This window comes from Lissotriton helveticus, chromosome 9 (genome assembly GCF_964261635.1).
Source record: "Lissotriton helveticus chromosome 9, aLisHel1.1, whole genome shotgun sequence".
Taxonomy (NCBI): Eukaryota; Metazoa; Chordata; class Amphibia; order Caudata; family Salamandridae; genus Lissotriton; species Lissotriton helveticus.
The window spans coordinates 913,756,668-913,781,921 of NC_136070.1; the positions used below are offsets into that span (position 1 = coordinate 913,756,668).

Genomic DNA, 25,254 nt, shown 5'->3' on the forward strand with positions numbered 1-25,254 from the left:
CAAAAATGTGGCTTCCCCCAAAGGCATCACCTCAGTCTTACCTACATTGCACTGTAGAAAGTTAGAGGCCATCCATCTTGCCATGGCCTTCATGCCTTCATTGAAGGACTGTTTGACCGTGGCGCTAAGTGTCTTAAAAGGTAAGAGAAGCTGAGTATCATCAGCGTAAGACACTAAGATGAATCCATGTGATCTCATAAGGCCTGCTAGGGGGGCCACATAGATGTTAAAAAGAGTTGGGCTCAAACAAGAGCCCTGTGGCACCCCCTTGGTGAGCTCAACAGAGGCAGATCGAAATGAACCCATGCTGACACACTGTGTACGGCCCGATAGAAAACTCCGCATCCAGGCCAGTGCCTGGCCTTCCAGCCCCACCTCTTCCAAGCGACTGAGAAAGATGTTATGGGATATAGTATCGAACGCTGCTGACAGGTCCAATAGCACCAGAATCATCGAGTTCCCCTTATCCAAGGACATTCGGATGTCATCTGTCACTGAAAGGAGAGCTGATTCGGTGCTATGCTTGGGCCTGAAGGCTGACTGGGAATAGTCCAGGCCCCCAGTATGTTCGATAAAGCTCGACAGATGGCTGTTGACGTGCTTTTCCGTTAATTTGCTCAGAAACGGGAAGAGAGAGATGGGACGGAGGTTGGATAATTCTGTCCAGGGAATGGCTGAATTTTTGCGGATAGGTTTAACCTGAGCCGTCTTCCACTTCCGAGGTACTTTACCCTCAGAGAGAGAGAGAGGTTGACCAAAGACTGAACCATCGGGCCAAGCAGTTTACCTAATGATGGCATGATTCTAGCTGGAATAAGATCTAGGGGGGATCCACTCTTGATTTGACTCATGAAGTTTCTACCTCGCTCTGAGAGACCGCTGGAAACTCAGAGAGCGAGAGGGAGTTCGAGAGCCCACTCTTAGGAGAAGATGGTAGAGGGCCGCTCGAAGAGAGGCTAGAGTTAATAATTTTGTCATAGATCATCTCTATTTTGTTTGTAAAATATAGGGAAATATCATCACATAATTGTTGTGAAGATATATCTAGACTCTCACAGGCAGTGGGTTTAGTGAAAGATTGGAGAATCTGGTACAGCACCTTAGGAGCATTGCCTGCCTCAGTAAGTTGCGAGGCAATATGAGTCTTTCTGGCCAGTCTAATGTTCTTGTGGTACACGGCCAGAGCGGTGTAATAGCAGATCTTATCAGCCTCAGAACGGGATGATCTCCAGATTTTCTCTGTCTTTCTGCAGGCCTTTTTTGCTGTCGGACGGAGCGCAATTTGGATAGTTTTATGGGGGCTATGACGTCCACTGCGGTGAGAAGGGCATGATTGTATTTAAGCATCGCCATCTCTATGTTGTCTGAGGCTATAATAGAGGGTTCAGTCAGTGTCTCTTGAAGAGTTTCATATGTTATTTTGTGCCACTGTCAACGCAATAAATGAGGAGGGGCAGGAAAATTTCTGGATTTACCTACATTAAGCAAGGCAAATTCTATAACAAAATGGTCAGTCCAGTTGACCTGCATGGGGGATTGCACACAATCTTAGGGGAATTGGACAGAATCATGTCTAATGTGTGCCCTGCTAGGTGGGTGGAACCCTTATTAAGCTGTGTTAGTCCTAATGAGGCTAAATCAGCCATAAGGGACTGAACCTCAACATTGTCCACTAACTCACTATGTACATTAAAATCTCCCAACAGTAGAAAATCGTTCCCGGATTTAATATGTGGGGCCAATGCTTCCACTAAAGACAGGGCAAATGTCGTACAAGGGCCTGGTGGGCGGTAAACCAGGGCCCCTTTCCAAGTAGCCATTAAGGGAGTGTTGGCTTGCTCCAGTGGTTGTAAACATAGGTGCGTGGATTTGAGGACTTTAGAATACCCCTGCAAAGAGTCAGCATGCAAGTCATTTAGCCAATTTTCGGAGTCCTTCATTTTATTCTCGCAAGAACAATTGACATGCTCTTACCAATCAAGTTTATTATTTACTCTGGTTAGTGGGTACATTAAGCAGGAGAAATCTGTGGAAAATAATTGATATCAAGCAGCTCCCATCATGCATCTGTTTTTGAGTTGAGTTTGAGTTTAAAACATTTATAGAGCGCACGTACACCTGGCGGTTTCATGGTGCTGTGAGGTACTGAGCCCAAGAGGGTAGGGAAGTCGGGGAGAACGAGGAAGAGTGGATTATGAAGGGAAGGCTTGTGAAAAAAGAAAGGTTTTTAGGGCCTTTCGGAAGTGGGAGTATTGAGTGGAAGATCTGAGGTGGGCGGGGAGGGAATTCCAAAAGGCGGGGGCAAGTGTGGAGAATTTCGTGCCCCCCCACTTTTTACGCCTGAAGCGTGGGACTACCAACAGGTGTTGGGAAGATGAGCGTAGTTCCCTGGCGGGGGCGTATGCCTTGATTTCCGCAGAAATTAAGGCGGGAGCCGTGCCGACCCGGGCTTAAAAGGTGATGCATCCCATCTTGAACTGAGCTCGTTCTCGAATAGGGAGCCAGTGCAAGGACTTTAGGAGAGGCGTAACGTGATGGAATTTGGCCAAGTTGTGAACCAGGCGGGCCGCCTGGTTTTGGACCAGCTGTAATCGTCGCGTGCTGTAGGCGGGCATGCCACAGTATAGAGCATTTCCATAGTCCAAGCGGGAGACCACCATCGCTAGGACAATGAGTTTTAGGGCAGAGAAAGAAAAAAAACAGGAAACTTTGCGGATGGTGCAAAGTGAGAGGAAGGAGGAGGACACCACAGAACTGACCTGGGAGTGCAGGGTGAGTTGGTTGTTCAGCTTGATCCCTAACGTTTTCACGGAGGAAGAAGGGGCGGGGGGGCCTAGTGAGGGGGGCCAGAAGAGAGAGGTCCAGGGACTGGAGCAACCACCTGTCAGAATCAACTCGGTCTTGTCTGGATTTAACTTCAGGGGGGTTGTAATTCATCCAGTCCTGGATGAAGATCATGGTGGACTGGAAATTCACCATGGACTCAGGGGATGGGGACAGGGTGAAAATAAGCTGCAGGTCATCCGCATAGTTGAGAACGGTGACTTCCATTTGGTGAAGGGCGAAAATGAGAGTGGCGATGTACAAATTAAATAAAAGGGGAGAAAGAGAGGCGCCCTGGGGGACTCCGCATGGAACTTTCCGGAAGTCCGCCGAGAAGTCGCCCAGGCGTACTGCCTGGATGCGGTCCCTCAGGAAGGAGGACAGTCAGACCAAGGCCGAACCTCCGATCCCCGCCGCCCTGACACGAGAAAGTAAGATGGAATGATCAACCGTGTCAAAGGCGGCGGAGAGGTCGAGGAGGACCAGGGCCTGGGGATGGTTGGTGTCCATACCCTCTCTGAGATTGTCAAGGACCGATAGCACCACGGACTCCGTGGAGTGTGCGGGGCGGAACCCAGCCTGCCGGGGGGCTAATACCCCGCTCTCCTCCACAAAGGTGCTGAGCGTACGGGTGACATGGCGCTCTAGTACCTTCCCTAGGAAGGGCAATAATGAAATAGGGCGGTAGTTGACAAGAGCGGAGGGGTCGGCTCCAGGTTTCTTTAGGGTGGGCAAGATGGTGGCTGTTTTTGGGAGCAGCTCCCGTATTTGATCACTCCCAAGCAAAACACAACAAAGACATTTGGCTCTTAGTCAACATGGTCTCATACCTGCGTCTTGCGGGTATGAGGGAAGGCCGCTTTGAAATATTCATCCAGGACCCCATGGCCCTAAGCAAATAAGGAATATCTTTACCTCTGCGGGTGCACAGAACTATGCATGTGGTGCAGAGGCAAAGAAGCTTGTCAGGCGGTACTCTAGCAGTATGTCACAAAAGTGTGGTGCACGGTCAGTGTGCCCCCTGATGGCATCACTCTGGAGGGGGGTAAGGGGGCCCTTTGGACACCTCCGACATCCTCTTGCACAGGTGGGTGCCATCAGTCTCTGTAACCGCCGGCAAGGGGATCTCTCTCCCCTCTTAAAATTGCAAGCGGGTTTCCACATGCACAGTGAACCACGGAGTCGCTTTGAAGCAGACACTCCATATTTCACTTGAATGCGCTGCCCCAAGGCAACTCGAGTTTGCGGTTGCCCTTAGGGTATCGCATTCAACAAAATTGTGCACACTTTCCCTGTTTGCGCACGGCGCAACTGTTTGAAGGTGCACTGTGGTGTAAACAGGGAGAGTGTGTCCTATATGTAATAGGGCCCCAGAGGTTTTAAACCCAGTAGTGCGAGGGAAAGGCTGTGCATAGTAGGATCATTTATTTGTTAAGTTCTTGATAAAGAAAAATTGCCAAACTGGGCAACAATTAGCCCTGTAGAATTAAGTATACCTATCACAAGTATTTCTGTTTTTGGATTAATCAGAGCTTGTAAAACATTAAATCCCAAATGACCTGATGAGTGATCTGGCAATTTACTTACAGAAAATGTGCTGTCGTGGACTGAAATTTCAACTCACTTTTTCAAGGAATAATAAGTACTTACGCTATTCCTGAAGAAAGGCTAGGCGCAATGCTAGATCAATTTTCAAGGAAGGAACTCATGGTAATCTAGTGGATTATCAATTTTGTTAGAATGAATGCCAACAAGCAAGATGGTTTGCTAAAATTATATTAAACCAAGCTTTATTTTAGGGAGAGGATAAAAAGGTTTTCAACCCAACACAAAATGCATTTCGCCAGGGAACGTCCATGACACCAGCGATAAGTGAAACTTTCAACTGAATTAAATAGGTGATTTTGTTTTTTAGCTGCTGAAATCAGGGTTTCTTCTCACGAAAAATAAAATATCAAAAACTCAATAAGGCTGCTTTTAGCAGCACCGTAGTGGTTTGGGCAATGTAATTACCTTGATGGTAATTATATTATGGTAATTAGTCTGCCTGTATTCTCGCAGTCAAAGAGGAACGTAATAAGGCGTGACAATGAAAACCGACTTAACATTCAATTTAGACTCTCTTGATCTCACCGAATCTTGCTGGGAATAAGACTATTGTGTCACATCCTAGAGCTGAAAGATATTTTTCTAAGAGGTCAGACCTCCTGTTTCCACAGGGAAAGTTGCTTCGGGCCCACTGCGACATTAGAACTTCAATCTCATATTTTAACACCAATCGGACACTTAACTCATCCTAGTTTGTCAAGTGGTCTTTGACGTTTGGCACTGAGCGATGGCCCCAACATCTCACTTCCTTTAGGCCATTTGCATGATTTCAGGAGTGCAGAGTATGAAATATTCAGGAAACTACTAGATTACTCAGTCTGTTTACACAAAAAATAGTGACAGAGGACTTCTAGGGTCTCCCAAAATATACTTTTGGGCATGAGGCTCAGCCCCTAGCCAAAGTACCAATCTTTTAGGATAAATATGGAACATTGTTTTGCAGAGCAACATCTCCCTGGTGGATTATTCATGGTTGCTTATTTAGGTCTCTCCTTGCCTATTAGGAACACCAATCCATCAAGAAGATGAGCTGGACTTAGACATTTTTATGTGCATGCCTGGGCAAGTTAGGCAGACAAATGTCTTGTTCAAATTCCCTTTCCTTAAAAAAAAATCAGGATCCTACTTTTACTGAAAGTGTAGAACTATCTTTCAACTGAAGAACATTAAATGATGGTTTTCAACCCTTTTAGCACGACTGTCTTATTTTCCAAAAGTGTCATTGCTCCTTCTCCTGACTGACAGGATTAGATTGATTAAGGCATCAATTACTGAATCATCGGCCACTGTTCAGAATGTAGGTGTCAAGAACACATAGGAAACTGAAGGGGACATGGCTGGAAAACACCAGGGTGGTATCTCTATGAGCACTTACAATAATTACAGGAACCCTTCCATTAGTGACATTGAAAAGAAAAACCACCCACTAGTTATACTGGCCAAGCAGGAAGTTTATAGTTGTTGACTCGCGTTTTTAATAGTGCTCAAACTCTTGTATCTCCTCTCCGGGAATTCATGCAAAGTAAAAGAAGGTTCAGGTGAACGTTGGGTGGGTGGTTGGAGGATATTTGAGGTTTGGGGGAAACACACTTTTTTTTAAAAAAAATTAAAAAAATTAAGAGTTCCACTCTAAAGACATAATCCAGATATTAATTTTTAGAGTCATTTTTTTATGTGAAATATTATATGCTCTAAATTGTAAAAGGATTATCACAGGAATTTCATTATGACCGCTCCAAAGCTTTAAAGTTTTACAGAAAAGTATTTTGCACAAAATTAATTATTAAAATAACTCTGTTTCTACAGTTAAATGTATGCACAATATCTATTCGATTTAAAGTGTCAAGCTTTTCAAAGAATCTGTCAACCAAGTCAGAATTTGAAACTGCATGCTGTGCTCCCCCAAGCACAAGGAAAGCTTTCTCAAAATCTAAAGTCATCGAAGTATACATTTCCTCAGTTACTCATCTTTTCAGATCATTGCATAGCGTCCGCAGGATGCTAAAACTTATCGCTTCCTAGGCATGCAAAAGCCCACGCGATCCGATTGCAAGCCGCTCTGCCAGATTAGGAGAATTGACGCGAGACGCTGCCATACTCACGCCTGTTGGCTGGAGAGGAATCGAAGGTTGTCGAGTACCAGTCCATCCGGGTTGATGCTGGCGCCATAAAACCGATGCTCCAGGGCCACCAGCATTGCTCCGTGCTTCTGTGCCAGCTCTACGTGCTCCCCTGAAATTAACGAGCAGATGTAACCTTCCAAAGTCCTCAGCTGGGATTCACTGCAGCTAACTATATGATACACCTTTGTTAAATGCAACCATCCATTTATCACACACGTCAATGAATACACCGTCTAACTGCTCCCTTTACTGATTGGCTGCGAACAGGCAGGTTGCTTCACTGTGAAAAATATACCCTGACATTTAGCCTTCCTTTGAATTCGTCTGCTCTCGTGTTCTTTGTGAGTCACCCAAACAGAATTTCATTAAAAACTTTAGATCTACATATTAATACATGTATTACACATTTGTAGTGTTGTTTGTATATATGTGCTATGTTATAATTTCAGAGAAATATTAATTCGTTAGAAGACGTATAGAAAACATGTCCGTGGGAGAGTAGCAAATATGAACCTGTGTCCCCTCCCTCTAAATTCACTATATATAAATTACCAGTCTGTGTTTAAGCACATCAAAGCTTTTATTTCTGTTCATAACAGATGATACAGTTCCCTCCAAAAGAGTTCCATGCCTGAAATGTTACCCGAGTTTGAGGGGACAGATGCATCTCTCATTCTATGCAGAAATTAGGTCCAATCTTTGTGAGGCTGACAAAGCAGTCTGCTGCCTAATATAGCTTAAGAAAAAAGTGCTTGACATCATATTTTAGGCAGAGAAAAAAAGAGAACAAGTACAACCACTGGAATTGCAAATTAGGTTCCCAAGTAGCATTGCCTATTCTGCATAAGGTGATGTCTAGGTCCAAACTCCACTCTGACTTAGGCTCAAACTTCCTTGCAGACACAAGTTTCTCTTGTCTTAATCAAGCTTAAAAGGACCTAGCAATCACCCTCAACTGAGGGTTTGAGGGACCGGCGACCCAAAAGCATTGAACACAAATCTGCAGATTTGTTAAAGATCAGATTTCCCCGGTTCTAACAACTACGACACTCATGAACAGGAATGCAGCACATTCCTTCATGTAGCGTGCATAAGCTCTTTGCCTTACCCTCTGCTGCTAGTTTGGGCTACCCTCTTTTTTCAGTGTTGTTCTATACTAAGGGCCAAGCTTTTGTGCTGCCAGCTGTGCTACCTCAAATCGAATAAACTTTATTCGGCTCATTTCTTTGATAAACCATACAAGCACAACATTTTACAACCTTCCATCATAAGCCAGATAATGCAATACAATCATTCAAAGCTTTATTCCCACTTAATGATTTCTCAATTTGAAATAAAAATATTCGTATATAAGGTGCGTGTAATAAAACACTAATTTCCTTTAATACAGCGGTGCTACCTATTTACTCACTGTCTTAGATCTGAGAACCCAACACTCACTAAGAACCAGTGGAACCCTCTCAACTACGCTTTTACTATGCAGAAATTGGACAACAAACATTTATGCTATAATGGGAGGTCCATCGCTGTTCTGTTTTCATAAGTGGCCGTAAGGGCCACATACTCACAACACCAAGTCGCACACCGGAAATATTCATTTTTATTTTATAGACCAGACTGAATATTCCCAAGATGAATGTTTCAATGTGACCGCCTCATTCTCCAGGAGGCTCTCACTCACTGACCCTAAGCCGAGTTTCTCTACTTCGGAGGTTTATTCCATTTCATGATCTCAAACTCACTGGGCCAAGCAAAGTAGTACACACAAGGAAACCCCTGTTACCCCAGTAGCACGTAGGAGGTCAACGATTTCTAGGACACAAGTCTGGGTCATCCTAAAGAAGTCTACTTATTAATGGCAGGCACAGTTTTTAGGCAGAAACCGGTTGATGAATGAGGTAGATTGACAGCAATATAGTAGAGGCATTATAGCCACAAAAGATTATTTTTTTCCACTTTGCGAACGTCGGGGAAAAATAAAAAATTCATGACCCACCACTAGACACTTTAAATCTAGTAGAGATCGTTATAAAAGGAAGGACCGAAATTGGTATATATCATTTATGGAGGGAAATCAAAGAGCCTTTGATAAAGCAGATTATTTTGTGAGTGGGAGTTTGCGCTCTTTACAGAAAAAGACCACATGCTAATAACTTATACAAATAAGTGAAAAATGTAACCCTCCTACATTCTATTAGAGCAGCAAGGGTTTCTCTTTGTGTGTAAATGCAGTCTGGAAGATCAACCCTATACCCTTACCAAACATTAACATTATAAGCCTCTCTCTCCACCCTAAAAGTTAGAAAACAAGCATAATTGTTCGATTTTACAGTGTTATTATATTTGTTATGGCCATAACATTTTTAAAACCATTCTTAACTCTCCTTCACTACAACGTCACTCTCATATAAAGTGCCACACTCTTGCTAGACTAGACATCCATTTGGACCTTCATCTGCAAAAAGAACTTCAAGGTTCATGTGTGTTAACTGTTCCCATTCTGAATGCCCTAGTTGTATGTTAGGATGTTCTCCCTTTCCAGAACAGCAGGTACCCCTTATGCAGGTCTCCAGCAAACACCAGAGCTCCAGATTGTGAGGTCATTTCCTCTTTGACACTCCATCAACTAACCTTTACCCACTATGCATCAGGCCCAAGACATCACACAATTTGAAATGCTTGGAAAACATGTATTTTTGTAAAAATCAGATAAAACAATTCTCAGGAGACAATAATACTTATATTGAGAGGCAGCTGCACATCTCTTCTATCAGACTTTAGCATTTTCATTTTGACTGACAATTATGTGCCAACACAGCATCTGCTCCATGTAAACGTGCTGCAACAACTTACCAACCATCACTGCAAACTCCGATAGCGAACTCTCGCCGCCGATGTAAAGGAAGACAGGTCCGTCTTTGAGTTGCCAGTATTCCTCATTGATCCAGTATCTCTGCATAGAAGATAATCCGAACAGGAATTACTAAATGTGAATGGGGGGGGGGGGGTTGGAATAATGGGTTGATAGACAGATACGGGGCAATAGTGAGGGATACTGAAAAACACTGAAAGAGACATGTGTAGCCATTTTACACCCTATGAAGAAACTGTGAAATAGACTTAATTATAGCTGGCCACAACAGGTCATTATTTGCTTGTGGACGGATGGTCATTCTCTTACTGATGCGTCTGCTCCCACGCCATCTTCCTTGCAGTCAAAACAGACAGTAGTGAAAGTCCGCTCTGTACTCAATCCTCGCAAGCCATGGCTACGCTGACTATGACAGCGGGTATCGGAGAAGTACATTTTCTTTAATCTTTGGTGACCAACCTTTGTATCAAATATTTGTATTTCCATTAACGCTATAGCACATTTACATATCATAGCAGAGTGATGAATGCCTCTACACTTAGTTAAAAGGTATTTTATGGCAGAAACGTGTTGACCCGGTTAACATAGCTAGGGATATACAAATTTTTCCCTGCGTCACTCTATTGTTTTTAATCCTGTCCCTAACAGACCAGAATAAAGGTTACAGTCTGATTAGGTGTCAGTTTTAACCTCACTTCCTTCACGCTGTTATACTCTCCTTATCCCGCCCACACATTTTATTTACATAGGGTACGCCAAAAAACATTCAAGAGCTCTTTCTATTTTAGGAGTGGCAGCCAACACCACGACTATCGTCGTGGTGTGAGGAGGACCCCTATGATGAAGCATGCCACATTATGGTGGGTGAGGGTTTTCGTCCTCAGAAAGAAAACTTTTTTCATTTGTCAAAAACATTGATTACTAGCTGAACCCTCAAAGTTTAATCCACTGATTTACACCCAGGTAGATTGTTGTGTGTGTACTAATTATTTGTGAACCTGTACCTGAAGGTTTTTAACCCCCCCGCCCCTTTTGTGTGTTCATCCACTTTTACAGACTTATTTTATCAGTCTCTTCACATTGGAATGTGTAACTTTTATTGCATCACAACCCTAAATGATCAGAGCAGGTATAATGCAACCTAGGCAGCCTTTTCAAGATAGGTAATCTTGGTGGAAATAGACTACCATTAATAAGGCACCCTTCATCATTCCAGGGCTATGGTTACTACCCACTACAAAAATCATAGTTCCTGCCAGGAGGAACAGGGTCAAGACTGATTTGCATATGGCTGGGTCTGAACTGGAGTGACGAAGTGAACTAAAGAATGATGATGGATCCAATCCAGATCCAACAGTAACTGGGGGTGAGTGTCTGAAACCTTTCCGACCTCCGTATGTCGTCTCCTTGTGTTTGCTTTGCGAAGTAGAGGAAGCAAGCTATGACCTACAGCAGTGCACTAAACACCACCACAATCAATCTGCAATGCCCAGAAGTTCAACATATTACCATTAGGTTGAGTATGTGAGGACAGAGGGAAAGGTGTGTTGTAAAACTCAAGAAGGAGTAAGGCAGCCTCACCTGGTTGTATGTAGCATTGTTTCGGCGGTTGAAGTGGTCCAGTGGCTGCCTGATGTAGCCCTCGACAGGCTCGTTCACTGGCAGTGCCATCTGTCCTCTGTGAAACTTTCTCCTATAGTAAACCTCTTTCATAGACTGAATCTCCCGGTACTGCAAGACCTTCTCCCTAATTAGGTGGAAATTCCTTGCTGTGGATGGAGAACATTCCGTCATTGAGCATTATGTAGTAAAGGATGACAGGCAGCTGGAGAAAATGTGCTTAATATTGTACAAATAAATCACATAACACACCGAAAACATCAACAGAAGGAATTTCCACCAAAGATCATAAATCCATGAAATTATGAACAATATTTGCTCAAGGAAAGGCAAACATTTGTTCCCTGCAGGAACTAGGACGTGGAAGAGCCTAGTGACTGTGGCCCTAGGTTTGCAGCTAGCTCTTATCATCATCTCCAAATTCATTATCTTGGCCAAGTCGCTAATCTCTTTGTACATCAATTACAAAATGCAACTAAAATAGACCATGATTAGAAAATACTTGCAAGGCAACCATAGCCATTCTTTATGTATTAAAACAATTGTACCTTTCAAATCGCGGCAATGGACTTTTAGCTGGTTCGAACCATTTGATTAAGTACGATTACTCAGTAAAACAGACGCTTAGTACATTTTTTCTTTTTTTTTTTTTTATGAGCGCTATACTGTGGAGAAAATCTACAACTGGATGCTGAAAAGTGGTTTACAATGGTTAACTACAAATCCAGCTTAATGGAATGGCTCAGGTTTTTCTACAGTTTTTAAATAAATGATATCAATAGATAAATGACATCAGAGCCCAAAATGTCTGAGACAAACACCATTACTCCCACAAGCAAAACTCATCAGCTGTACCAGTGGAACTCCGTGCAAAAAATACAAAAACCTTTTTGCCGGTCTTCTGTATGACTGAGTGGATAGTCTTTCCCCCACCTTTACATTCCATTGTATGGTTTACTTGACCAGTTAACTCAAATGATCTTTTAGGAACCGTAGTTAACAGTGCTGGGTCCTCGCTATGTCCATTTCTAATATTATGAAATTGTCAACGGCTTCCAGTTGATTGATATAGGCAACTAGGGACACAACAAGTCACCACAGCGCATACTTATGCCTCGGGGCAATAAACCACAGGTTTCTGAAATGTTGTCTTATCTGAGCACTTAATCAGAAAATGTGTACACACTCAAAATGGATACCTAAGATGCTTGTGCAGACCTCCTGGGAATAGCAATTGTTTCAGTGGCATTCGCTTCCATTGGACATGGTTGACAATAGTTCTCAATCTACCAAACTTATTATAGTTTATGGACCATACTACACATAACATTAAATTACTGGTTGACGAAGCCCAGCAGTTGTTTGTGCTGGATCTCATTTAGTTTAAATGAGAAAATATATAACATATTTATGGTTTAATCATTTTTATTAATGTAGCATACAGATAAACATTCATAATGGTACTGTAATTCACACTCAAAACTCCTACAGAATAGAAACGCAATCCACAGTAGCACACTGCAATGTACAGCCAAACAACAAAGTCAACCAGAACGATGTCGAGAAGCTAAAAAAATGTATATTTTCTTTTACTCCCACCTGAAAAACGTGATCTGTTGACTGAAATTAGAGGCCCTAAAAAAAATACTCTCGGAGGAGGGGAGGGCGGCTTCGCAGGGATTATCATGCAAGAGAGTGTAAGGTATCATGAGTTTATCCTGGTCTTATTAACAGCCTCCCATGTTATCTGGTAAGATAAAAAAAACAAAAGAGAATCCAACAGGGATGTATGTCACTACAACGCATGCTTTTACAACGCATGCCATTACGACGCAGGTTTTACAACGCAAGTCGTTACAACGACTTGCGTTGGGGTGCGCTGGATAGTGAATATTTTAATTTACTATTCCTTCTCCAGTCCCCGTGGATAGTAGGGAAGGTGTTGGATAGTAATTAAACTATTCCCTATCCTAGAGCGCCCCCCCGCGCAATTCGTTGTAATAACTTGCGTTGTAAAAGTTGCGTCGTAATGGTAGTGCGTTGTAAAGTTGCGTTGTAAAGGATGTTTCCCATCCAACAGTGAAAAAGACGTTTAGGCAGATGGGAAAAGGAGTAAAACGCCTTCCCTGCTTGCATTAAAGAAGTTCAATATACCTAACAGAGAAGAAATATATTAAATTTTTTTGTCTCTATAAAGTTTATCTGAAGTGCCTTTTAAAAATTGAACCCGTCAAAAACTGAGGTCCTCCTCTTCAGAAATTCCTCTTCATTTAATAGAGAATCCAAATGGGCATGTTGCACTGGCCATTTTTCTCTGATACTTCTAAACTGATCATCTACTCTGGCACTGTCCTTTCTATGACTGACAACACTTCTGAAGTAGTCAAGTCAAGCTCTCATGCCCTTAAAAGCCATCGAGGAATCTTTCCTGATCTTGTCTAGCTAGATCAAGTTCAAGATGTCCTGCATTGGTCAAACAATCATTTCTTCTGCAATTTCTTTGCTTCACTCAAGAGAAACTGGGCAGCCAACCCTACAACGCAAAGGCCTCCATGCATTGACGTGATTAGCCACTCAGCCTGCATAGTAAACAAAATTGTGTAACCCTTCACAAACATTTGAGGACCTACTGGTTTAAATTTGTATTTCATCCCTGCAGGTAAAAATACATTCCTCCTTCCTCACTAACACCACAGAGCTCTCTGGCTGTTAAAAATGCATGCTTAGCAAAACACAACTTGTTAAAGCGCATCCCTCAGGGCAAACGCACTCTTGGTGATGCTCCTCTATTACATTTTCTGATATACTGTATAGTTCAAATATGTGTCTACCTTAGACGAGGAGAGGGATAGCTGAAATTTAAGTAACCAACTGACGAGGAATGTAGATTTATAATAGTACTCAGTAAGTAAAGAATTTCGCAGACAAGGATTTTCAGGGCAGACAGAAGGCCATTGCATTTGATTTTTAAAAAGCATCACAACAAAAGAAGACCTATTATTCCTGCTGACATGTGGTCTAATTTTTCCAGATGCAGGTCCAACCTAACAGCAGCATTTTGGACTTTTTATCAGGGCACCAGGAGGTAATAAGGCTGAACATTTAGAGATTTGGCACAGTCTAACTTGAGACCGATCGGATCCCCCAAGGCTATTGAATGAAGTTTGACGTGCACAGATAGGATGGACTGAAGGAAGCTCAACTTTGCAACTGCTTTGATTTGATGAGGAAAAATTTCAGTTTTTAAAATATTACTGCCACTTTGCGGTCAGGGTTGAGAATGTCATTGTAGGAATGGAAAACTGATAGGGTGGCAAAAAAAATATTAAGGACCCAGGTTTGTGTGATCAAGAGTAGATACTTGGCCCTGCTTTGAATGAGTGGCAGCAGGCTGTAAGCCATACTATCTTTTGTTGTTTCGCAACATAGGGGCAGCTCATATTATATACTGTAGGCCACCTAGAGATGGATATATAGTTAGGTGTTGTCGATAGAGGAATATCATTAGTTGAGGTGACTTGCATATCCTCAAAGTAGTTGTTGGTCCCCTTTGTGTATAGGTATCAGCAAATATGCCTACTGACAAAGACCCCTGTGGCACATGGCCGGCAACATATACTCCTTCATTAACATTATTAGGATTCTGGACTTGAATAACTAGGTGGACACACTACTACCTGGCTCTGAGTTGTTACAAAGTTCCATGAGTGCGCCTTAGTTCGTATGAACACAAGCACACCTTACAAAGTCTAAATAGGCCTCTAAACTAGACTACAGCATGTTAGTTGCTCCAATTCTATGGATGGGAAAGCAGCAAATATAGGCAATCACATACCCAGTCGCCTTGGGGCTAGAACACATTTCTGATAGCCCACATCAATATAATGCTATACCACTGGCAGGTATGTCCTATGCAAATGTGGACAGCATAACATATAACAAAACATGTGGATTTGTAAAGCGCACATTCACCCCCAAGGGTATCTTGGTGCTGAATAACAGATGTTTATTGTTACCAAACTCAATGGTACTCATTTTATCGACCTCAGATGGATGAAAGGCTGAGTGGATTTGCAGGGATTTGAACCTGTGACCATGAGGTCGAATACAGGCCCCTGAAGCGGACGCATTAGCCCACTGAGTCACCAGACCCGGCATGTACTTTGTATTATTCATTAAAATAATAGTTACCACCCGAGGCCTGTGAAATTAAATCTTAATTAACAGCACACTTATATATCTTGATACAGTGGTCTATGTATCACTGTGCGACCAAACGGGAGGTGAAGAGTGGTAAACATTTCTCTCCAGTTCACTGTAAAGGTATCACACTGTAGCACTGGAGGGATGTATGATGATACAACGCATACCTTTACAATGCATTTTTTTACAACGCAACATCCATTACAACGCATTCCATTACAACGCATGCCATTACAACAAAAAATTTTAAACTACCTTTACAACGCATTCCATTACAACGCATAATACCTTTACAACGCATACCATTACAACGCACAACATTACATTGCATGTATGGTAAGTGTTGGATAATGTAGGGGTAAAAATTACTATTCTAACTCCAGGGGGTGCAACAGTAGGGTAAGTGCTGGATAGTGTAGGGGTAAAAATTACTATTCTAGATCCAGGGGGTGCAACAGTAGAGTAAGTGTTGGATAGTGTAAGGGTACTGTGCGTTGTAATGTTATGCGTTGTAATGGTATGCGTTGTAATGACATGCGTTGTAGTGGTATGTGTTGTAGTGTCATGCGTTGTAGTGGATGTTGCGTTGTAAAAGTTGTGTTGTAATGGTAGTGAGTTGTAAAAGTTGCGTTGTAAAGGTTGTTTACCGCACTGGAGCAGCCAGCACACATGCACCAATTAAATTAAAAAGGTGTACTGGTCTTAAAATTGAAGAGCTGAGACACACTTCAAGGGCAGCAGGCAGGTATTGAGGCTGCAGAGTATGGGGGAGATCAACAATCAAGGGTGCAGAAAAGGTCAAATATATACAACCTTTACAAAAGTAGATGGGATTCCCTATATTTCAGAGCACAGCAAGAAGCCCTATAAATGCACATTGGGGCTACAAAAAGTTAAAATGTATAAGTAGATATGAATGTTGCTTGCTTTGTAGGTTTTTTTGTGAAGGTGACATTTCATGCCTTCCCTTAGATACTTCCCTTTATTCACATGTACAAAAACAGTGTTTGCTGTGGCAAGTAGGAACAATTGCCAGAGATCTTAAACTGTTTTGCAGTATTTCATTTTTTTAACAAAATGACACACTGTTTCAAAGTGCTGCCGGATGGGAAAATGTAAGAGGGGTTTCCCAATGGTCAGCTGCTATTTCACCCGCAATGAAAGCTCAGCACATATCTCTCACCTAGCAGAGCAGACACAAATTCAGAGGAGCTATGTAAGCATGGACTGTGCCCCTAGACGACATGACCGAGAGCGCTGGGTAAGCACAAACGAGACCCTTTTCAGGAAGCACACTTCCCCTTCTTGCATAATGCAACTTGGCAGTGTGGGGAAGTGGTAGAAACTTCTTTAAAATCTACGTCATCAACGTCTGAAAATAAGCAGCTGCACATTATTAATGACGTATACCATATCCAATCAAGTCAGTGGTCCTACAGAGCCCCTCGACGTTAAACAAAATAATGTGATCATGTGCCCCCACCAAAAAATGCGTTAGACTAACAATCATTATAACAAATGTTAAATCATCCAAAGAAGCAAAACCGCTGCAGTTGGGGCAGGATACCAACAAAAGCAACCTAAGAAAAACATATCTAGAAGAGTATATTTTTTAATTTTTGACAATAAACATAAGCATCGCATAACACTTTATGCATGCTGATCGTTTCAGTTGAAATCGGAATAGAGAATTCTAAAAAAAAAAAGAAAGAATAAAAACTATACAGCAAGATGCTTTCTTCCCTTACAAAAATGTCACAGTATGCATAAATAAAAATATATTGTGACCAAAATATTTTGGAATTTTGTTTTTCTACTATTTTTTTTACATTAGCATTCTTAACATTTAATCATTACACTGGCCTTCATCTACCTAAGAAGGATATCTAGGCAAGCTGAGTGTCAAACGAATATCGGTTTTCAGACACGAATTAAGCAGCTGAAGAAGCTTCTGCTCTTCTTGCCACAAACTAGCAACCTTGCACGGCCTGCCCCCCACAGTTGTTGACTTCCAATGTAAATCTACTTCAGTTAAAACATGCTTTGGCAAAGCCAATATGTCAACATCTTTTAGATTTGTCAATGCTTGTTTTTTGTCATTTTTTTTTCTTCAAAACGACATTGTTGGGGAAGCTGCTGGACCCCTCATCAGCATAAAACAAGTATTGGCAAAGCCAACAGGTTTAGCCTATGCGAAAACTATTGGCTTTCCCCCTGTCTTTTAGCCATGTTGTAAAGCAACGTGGACTGGTGTGGCGTAGAGTGGAGTGGCATAGAGTGGCATGGAGTAGTGTTGCTTGGAGTAGTGTTGCTTGGAGTAGTGTCTAGTGGCTTGGAGGGGCGTTGAATAGAGAGAATTGGCGCAGAATAGATTAGTGCAGAGTGGAGTGGCATAGAGTAGAGTTGCTTGGAGTAGTGTCCATTGGTTTGGAGGGGCATTGAATAGAGTGAAGTGGCGTAGAATAGATTAGTGTAGAGTGGAGGGGCACAGAGTGGAGTAGACTGGTGTACAGTACAGTGGTACAGAGTAGAGTTTAGTGGTGAAGAGTGAATTGGCACAGAGTAGAGATGAGTTTAGTGGAGTAGAAGAGTGGCGTGAAGTGCTTCAGAGTGAAGTGGGATGGTGTAGAGTGTTGTGCAATGGAGTGGAGAAGAGTGGCATAAAAAGGCGTGGCGTAGAGAAAATTGGCAGAGAGTGAAGCAGGGTATAGTGAAGTGGCACAGAGTAGAGTGGCACTGTTTAGAGTGGATTGGTGTAGAGTACTATTGTGTTGAGTGGAGTGGCACACAGTGAAGTGGCACAGAGTAGAATGGAGAGGCATACAGGGGTCTGACATAGATTGCAGCGGGGTAGAGTGGTGCAGAGTAGACTGCAGTGGTGTAGAGTAGTGCAGAGTAGAGTGGAGTGGCAGAGTATAGTGGCGTTAAGTGAAGTGGCATAGAGTGCAGTTGCATAGAGTAGAGTGTTGCAAAGTAGAACAGAGTGGCATAGAGTGCAGTAGCTTAGAATATATGACAGTGGCAGAGTGTAGTGGTGTAGAGTACAGTAGAATACAGTGCAATTGAGTAGAGTGGTGCAGAGTCAAGAACAGTGACATAGAGTGCAATGGTACATATTAGAGTACTGGGGCTGAGATTAATAAGAGTGCTGTAGAGTAGATTAGAGTGCTATAGAGTGCAGTGGCTTGGAGGATATTGTAGTGGTGTAGAGTGCAGAGGCACAGAGTTCAGTGAAGCAGAGTAGCGTGACGTAAAGTGCAGTTCCATAAAGTGCAGTGACATAAAGTAGAGTGGTGCAAAGTAATGTGTAGTAGAGTGCAGCGGCATAAAGTGCAGTGATGCAGAGTAGAATGGCGTAGAGTACAGTAGCAAAAAGTGAAGTGGCATAGAGTCATGCAAAGTACGTTATAGCTGCGCAGAGAGCAGTGGCATAAAGTGCAGTAGCGAAGAGTGGAGCAGTGTGTAGTGGCAGAGGAAAGTCGTGCAGAGTAGAGTAATGCAGAGTGCAGGGGCAGGAGGGCGGGGGCAGGAGGGCGGGTGCATAGAGTGCGGGGTGGGTGAGAAAATAAGCAACATGGAAGTGGGACGGTTGTGAGGGAATGGAAGCTACATGGACGAGGACATGGGAGACTGACTAAAACCACAAGCATTCGTTTGGAGCGTTTGAACACAAAGACAAGAGTAGTTCCAAGTAAGGGAGCAGAGGATGGACACAAGTATTTGGTACATGCTCTAAGGGAAGGGCCAAACACAAGAAGAGGACTTGGGGAATGGGCTAATTCACTGTGCAGTGCTGTATGCTGTAGTGGGCAGAAGAAAAAGGTGAATGGCACAGCAACAGACTAATTGATGATGCAGGCAGACTGAAAGCCCCTATACATGCACTATAAAGTAGTACTATATAATAAATGTGCTACATTATACCACATAATTACTTGGATATAATGCGTGTGGCACAGTGCTGTGTCAGATCATGTTCCTGTGTCGCTGCTAGGCACTTCCCATGAGGCACAGGGTCAGACTGATTTGCATATGGCCATGTCTGAACTGGGGTGGCTGAGTGGGCTAAAGAATGGTGATGGATTAAACCCAGATCAGTTGACTGGGGGTGAGTGTTTGATTTGCTCAAACGCTCCGTCCATCATCCCCTTTTGTACCGCTTTGTTCGCCCCAAGTGTGGCAGGATATGCTCAGACGTGAGTCCCTTGCTCACTTGGCCACTGGATTCAAGATAGCCTGATGATGAGGATTATGAATCCGAAACCGGTCCCAGGATGCTTGTTTCCAGTCCAGGGAAGACATGGCTTGGCAGTTCGGGCTAGACTGTTTCCATGAGGCACAGGGTCAGACTGATTTGCATATGGCCATGTCTGAACTGGGGTGGCTGAGTGGGCTAAAGAATGGTGATGGATTAAACCCAGATCAGTTGACTGGGGTGAGTGTTTGATTTGCTCAAACGCTCCGTCCATCATCCCCTTTTGTATCGCGCTGCTAGGCACAGGGCATCATTCAACAGCTATTGTGGTGGAGGTCAAGACGAATGCACCTGGGTACAGGACCCATCTTGTCAGGGCACGCTGGAACACAATAAATCTGTCGGAATCAAACCACTGTGAAAATGGCCAAAAAGTGCACTTTAGAAAAACTAACAAGTGCAAGGGTCCTTTCTCTGATACTCCCCATTCATGAAAATGAGACTCGAAGAAGACTTCCTAAAGATCTGAAGGGTCAGAGTGCTTCCTTTATTAAAATCATATAGCCTACCTGGGGTTTTATGCTTTTTGAATCACCTTTTCACCAGTTTTTCCCTTCCAATGTTGGACACTGTCCCAGTGCCGCAAAGCGTTCGGACTGCTTGTACCAAAAATATAACAGCAAACTTCTGACATCTGACAAGGGTCAAGTGGGGTCTGTCTAGAGGAACCATGTAAGCAAGGTTCCAGGTCTCTGATCGTTCCAGCTACTTCTCCAGCTATAAACAATATTTAGGACTTGTCTCATACATGAGCAAAATTTCATAGGAGCACATATACATTCTGTGGTTATTATAAAAATCTCATCGGATTTAATATTCAGGCAGTTGTGGAATCCAGTTCTATCAACATTTATCACTAAAGCAGGGCAGTCTCTACATTTAAATGACAATCCAGTGCCAAGTGAATAGCAAAAAGAACAAATAATGTTCAACCTGTGCTCTATAACAAAGACCATCAGAATGTTTCGAATAAAGTTGGAACAGAGTTTCTTATGTGTGTGGCAATTTGAAAGCATTTGTTTAATATACGAATTATCCCAGAAACTTCGAAGACCTGTCCGGTCGTACACTATTTTTCATGTTAATATTACCATTAATATTTTTAGGGAAAGTTGTATGAAATTATCAACTCTTGTGTCTTTCTTTCTTTATGCTCTGTTGCTCCTTCAGAAAAAAAAATCTACATTTCTCACAATAGGGCCTCAAGTCCAGCCTCATCCTATAATGACTCATTGCTTTGGGATTACCCTTGCAAATACCACGTCTCTATAGATGAACTTTGTATACTCAAAACATGTTTTTTTAAAGACACCAACATTTTACTGGCAGCAAAGTGCAGACTTGCCTTTTGCACACAACTCTTTTTACTGCCTTTTGCTGAAACACACAGACTTAACCAAAATCGACACTAGGACCTAGATGGGTAGTTATAAAAAAAAGTTTATAGGGCAGCATGTGATGCTCGTTAGTATCAACGAACAGCCACTCAGACTTCCAAGCCATTTAAGTAAACATTAGTAGTTACTATTAGTTAACAACAACTAAACTGCAAAATACAGTTGCGTTACATTTCTTTCATCAGAACCTCTGGTGGCTGACAGCGGGCAAGATACCATAGCTCTTGGTATTTTACACAAATTCTTGCTCGATACATTTTTTGCATGGGCCTAACGTATTGCATAATATTTGTAGGTATGCCATTGGCCAAGACCTTTTTATTTTACGAAACATACATATATTTATCACATGGGATTTTGCAATCCCTGTATAAACACCCATCTCTATTTTCTGTATAATCAGCAACTTGTGACATACCCAGTCTCTGATTATAAGGAAAAGATGTCAGAAATCAACTGCTATGAGTTATCACAGTTGAGTTCTGATGTCACAATGTCTGCTGCCACCGCCAGAAATCGAGGTGAAAGGCAGGTCAGGTCAAAGCATAATTAAAACAAAAATGAAGTGTTGCTTTTCTTTCTTCTGCTTAATTGTTCTAGCTTACAGTGAAAAGCAAAAAGTATATGCTTATTTTTGCACCCTTAGATAATTATAGAAAAGTGAGATTCTTTCTGCATGTAAATGTGCATTCAGAGATTTTTATTTTTTTCATGACTTGTATTTGAACGGTTTCTAATATCTTTTTTCAAGAAATATTTAACAGGTATTTAATATGTTTAATTGTGCACTAGAGGTTTCTATTATCATTCTTCATCTTTGCAAACATGCTCTCGGTTTCATTTGAAAGACCTATGCACCAAGTTTTTAAGTGTTTTTTAGGGAAAGGTGATAGCGTAACTACGTATTATTATATTTGATAAAGAACCCCCCTGGCATACATGATAAGGGAATATAAAGTCAACTCGGAGTTCCATCACCTTCTAAAGGAACTTGGCCTTTGGCTTCATTCCTCTATATGTTTATGAAACTCCTCAGTGACTTGCAATATCCCTTATAATGTACAGTAGAGGGTACTTTATCCCTTACATTATTTTGAAATTTTTAGACATGTTAATACTTTGTGTTGGACCTTCCACTGTGTGCAAACACATATTGCTACATTTTTAGTAACTTTTGATCATTTGAACTGGAAAAAAATGTTTGGTTAAAATCTGCAGATTTTACAGCAGATGATGAATTACGAGGCAATTGCAGCAAATCCAAAGCAGCATCCACGGAATCACATAATTCCAGTGGCAATGATATAAACACATAATATACACACACATACGCACACACACACACTATTCACACTTATCAGTTATAGGTGGTCCCACTAGTTTATTCTGTGGCTCTACTTTAAAATCAGGAAATGGAATGCAACTGGCAGGGTGCTTTATTCTGTGTGAAGGTTTCTGTATAGTTTGGGCTCATAGGTGATTTTGATCTTGCAAATGTTACTGATGTATATGTGGAGAGTGGCTCAATACAGATGGCTGCCTTCGAAACCCTTACATTTAGTCAGTCGATTACATAAATGCTGAGTAAGCAGACCTTAAGTATATGGTCGATAGCATCTGAAAATAGATGGCAAAAACACAGTCCTACATAGACTACTAAATTCTAATCTTACAAAAATATCTTCCTACAGAAATGTTGGCCTGCACCTGAAGCCTATATTAAATACTTGCACCCAAATACAAGAATACCAAGGCAGACAGGCAAAGCCAATAGTTCTGGCTTTCATTTTCAGTCACGAATAAAGCATTTCAAAAAGCCTCCAGCAGTGAAAAAATAATGTATACATTGAATCTATGAGATTTAACGTGTGTATTTCTAGGGTGTAAATTAGTCTCTTATGCATGGTAATGTAAGCACTCCATACGAAGTGGAATGATACACCAGGGTGACCAGACAATAGCATATAGCAAGAGTGGTGCGCCCCTGGGTGGGGCCAACCCCACTCTATGCAGAAATTAAGGAACTGGTAATAACAAGTCTTACAGACATATATGCTGCCACGTTAGATCTAATAACAAAAAAAGAGGGAGCTATGGACACCTGACAAGATACACCTTGAGTTATTTGTACGTTCGAGTAGCAAAATGAAAGGGGTGGAAACTAATAAGCATGGGATTGCAGCGCTCATATATGACATTTTTGTTCCTCTTTTTTCGCGCGAACTTCCCCCCGAGGGTGTTAGAGCGTTTGACGAGCCCCAGGTACATTAAACAAGGACACCTTCATTTCTTTTTTTGCCGACAGGGGGACATTAAGCGATGTGCCCAGAATCGTAGGATGTTAAGCCGACGCCGAGATTCTGTTCCAAAATCGACAGCTCTGGCTCTTACGCCACACCCTCTCCGTGCGCTCGCTCCATCTACAGCAGAGTGCTGGTCTCTGGAAAGTTCCCACAATACCCCGCAGTCAGGCACTTGATCAAACTTTACTCACCTGCATCTCCCAGCTCGAGGAGCGACAGAAGCAGAGCTAGCGCCGAGAAGCAGAAACCCTTCATGTCTACTGGTGACCGTACCGTGCAGCCTACTGTTAGGGACCGCTGCTGGCTGAAGTCCTGGTACGCACGTGATCGCTCCTCTCTCGAGCCCTTCTCAGCCCAACAAAAGGAGCGACCAGCAACGAATCATGAGCTCAAAGAAAAGGAACGGTCTTCTCAACGCTGCTCGCCTCGGCGCTGCCAACTTCCTCCTCACATGACTAGCGGTGTCCTCACATGACGGCATCTAATGCTCAGCTCTCATTGGTCGGTGCAAGTTTTGCCGGAGCAGGGGCAGTTTCAGTTTTACTTTCTGCTGTGGACAGGGGCTGCCCCAACACAGACCTCTGGTGTTAAATTACTTTTAAAATACCGTGTAGCCTTTGTGCGTCGCGTCAGGAGTGTTAGCAAGCGAACGCGGTTTCCTTCTCACAGCTAGGGTTGCCACCTTTCTTCGAGACAAATACCTTGTAAACATACTAGCACATCGAACTAGCATACATCTCAACATTTTAGAACAGGAAAGTGGGAGATTTTGAAAACGAAATTGGTGAGAGGGGAGTGTATTTTACCCATTTTTTCTTTTTCGAAGATTTATATAGTGCGAACTCGACCCGGAGGTATTGAAGCGCTGGTATTGGAGCGTTTTACATGCGCACCAGTTACTTTACACAAAAACACATTGAAGCATTCTATGGAAGCAGATGGAATGTCGGGGGAGGGGGGAACTGCTACAATAGAGCCCTTGTACGCTTTAAAAAAACGTGAGTATTTTGCCTGATTGAACTTTTATTCGTGCATAGCCGTTTTGGCATGCATTATAAAGTAAAGTCCACATTTGTAAAGCGCACAATCACCTGTAAGGGTCTCTAGGCGCTGGGGGCCGTCGGGAAGATTAAGCGAGCTATTGCCCAGAGTCACATGGTGCTGGGCTAACCTGCCGCCGGATCAAACCGTGGTCCCCAGATTCCAGCGTCAGTCGTCCTGGCCGCGGAGCCACATATGATATTACATTAACTCCAGACCTATTGGGTTTGCCCATGCTTTGTGTTTTTTAACACAGTTGTTTATAAAAAAAACAAATCTAAATTCATAAAAGCAATCTGAACACACCCTGATTGCTAAACCAGAATTAAAAGTTTTTTGACAATAACAGAGCGAGACAGATGATACCATCGGGTCTAGCTAGCGCTATATAAAACTTTCCAAATAAATAAATAAATAGAGAGAGAACGTCTGTATGGGTGTGAGACTTACATGCCAACATTTTAGAAGATGGAAGATTTTCCCAAAAATCGAGGACGTGTATTTTTCCTATTGCTCTCTATTGAAGCAGAGTCAATAGTAAGTGCAAGACAGCTAAAATAAAGCAATTTTTTTACCTAGAAATCGTGATCATTTCGCTTGAATCGGTTCTGTTGGCATGTTTGGTGTGAGAAAGTGTGGGGAAAAGAAAGACCGACATGGAGCGAGAGGGGTAGGGAATCAGAGGAGAGAACGAGCGAGTACGAGCCTAGTTGTAAAATGTCAATGACACTTTATTTAGCTTAAATGAACGAGATTACGAACATCATGGATGATTTCCACAGTTTTGCTTGTACTAAGCATTGCACCCACTGTACCAAATTCAAACATGCCAACCCTCCCGATTCAGACGAGAGACTACTGTTGTTGAATAACTTGATTCGGTTTGTTTAAAACCATCAAAGTGTTCAAATACAAGTACGAGCAAAACTTGGTTTAAAAGCCATCAGACATATCTAAAATTGATAAAAGAGTGCGTAGCTAAAAATTCTATAAACAATTATCAGCACAT

The 25,254-nt window shown here is 42.4% G+C and overlaps 1 protein-coding gene across 1 annotated transcript in view; it reads right to left on the reverse strand.

Annotated features, from left to right (window-relative positions):
* Positions 1–23,677, reverse strand: part of LOC144781992 (thymus-specific serine protease-like) — a 97,192-nt gene extending 73,515 nt beyond the window's left edge. Inside the window, exons 1-4 of the mRNA XM_078661089.1 lie at positions 23,396–23,677; positions 11,008–11,195; positions 9,408–9,507; positions 6,534–6,663 (exon numbers count right to left, since the gene is read on the reverse strand). Of these exons, the coding sequence (XP_078517215.1) occupies positions 6,534–6,663; positions 9,408–9,507; positions 11,008–11,195; positions 23,396–23,459 (482 nt within the window). The 5' untranslated portion in view covers positions 23,460–23,677. The remainder of the gene's footprint in view (positions 1–6,533; positions 6,664–9,407; positions 9,508–11,007; positions 11,196–23,395) is intronic.
* Positions 23,678–25,254: the final 1,577 nt, after the last annotated feature.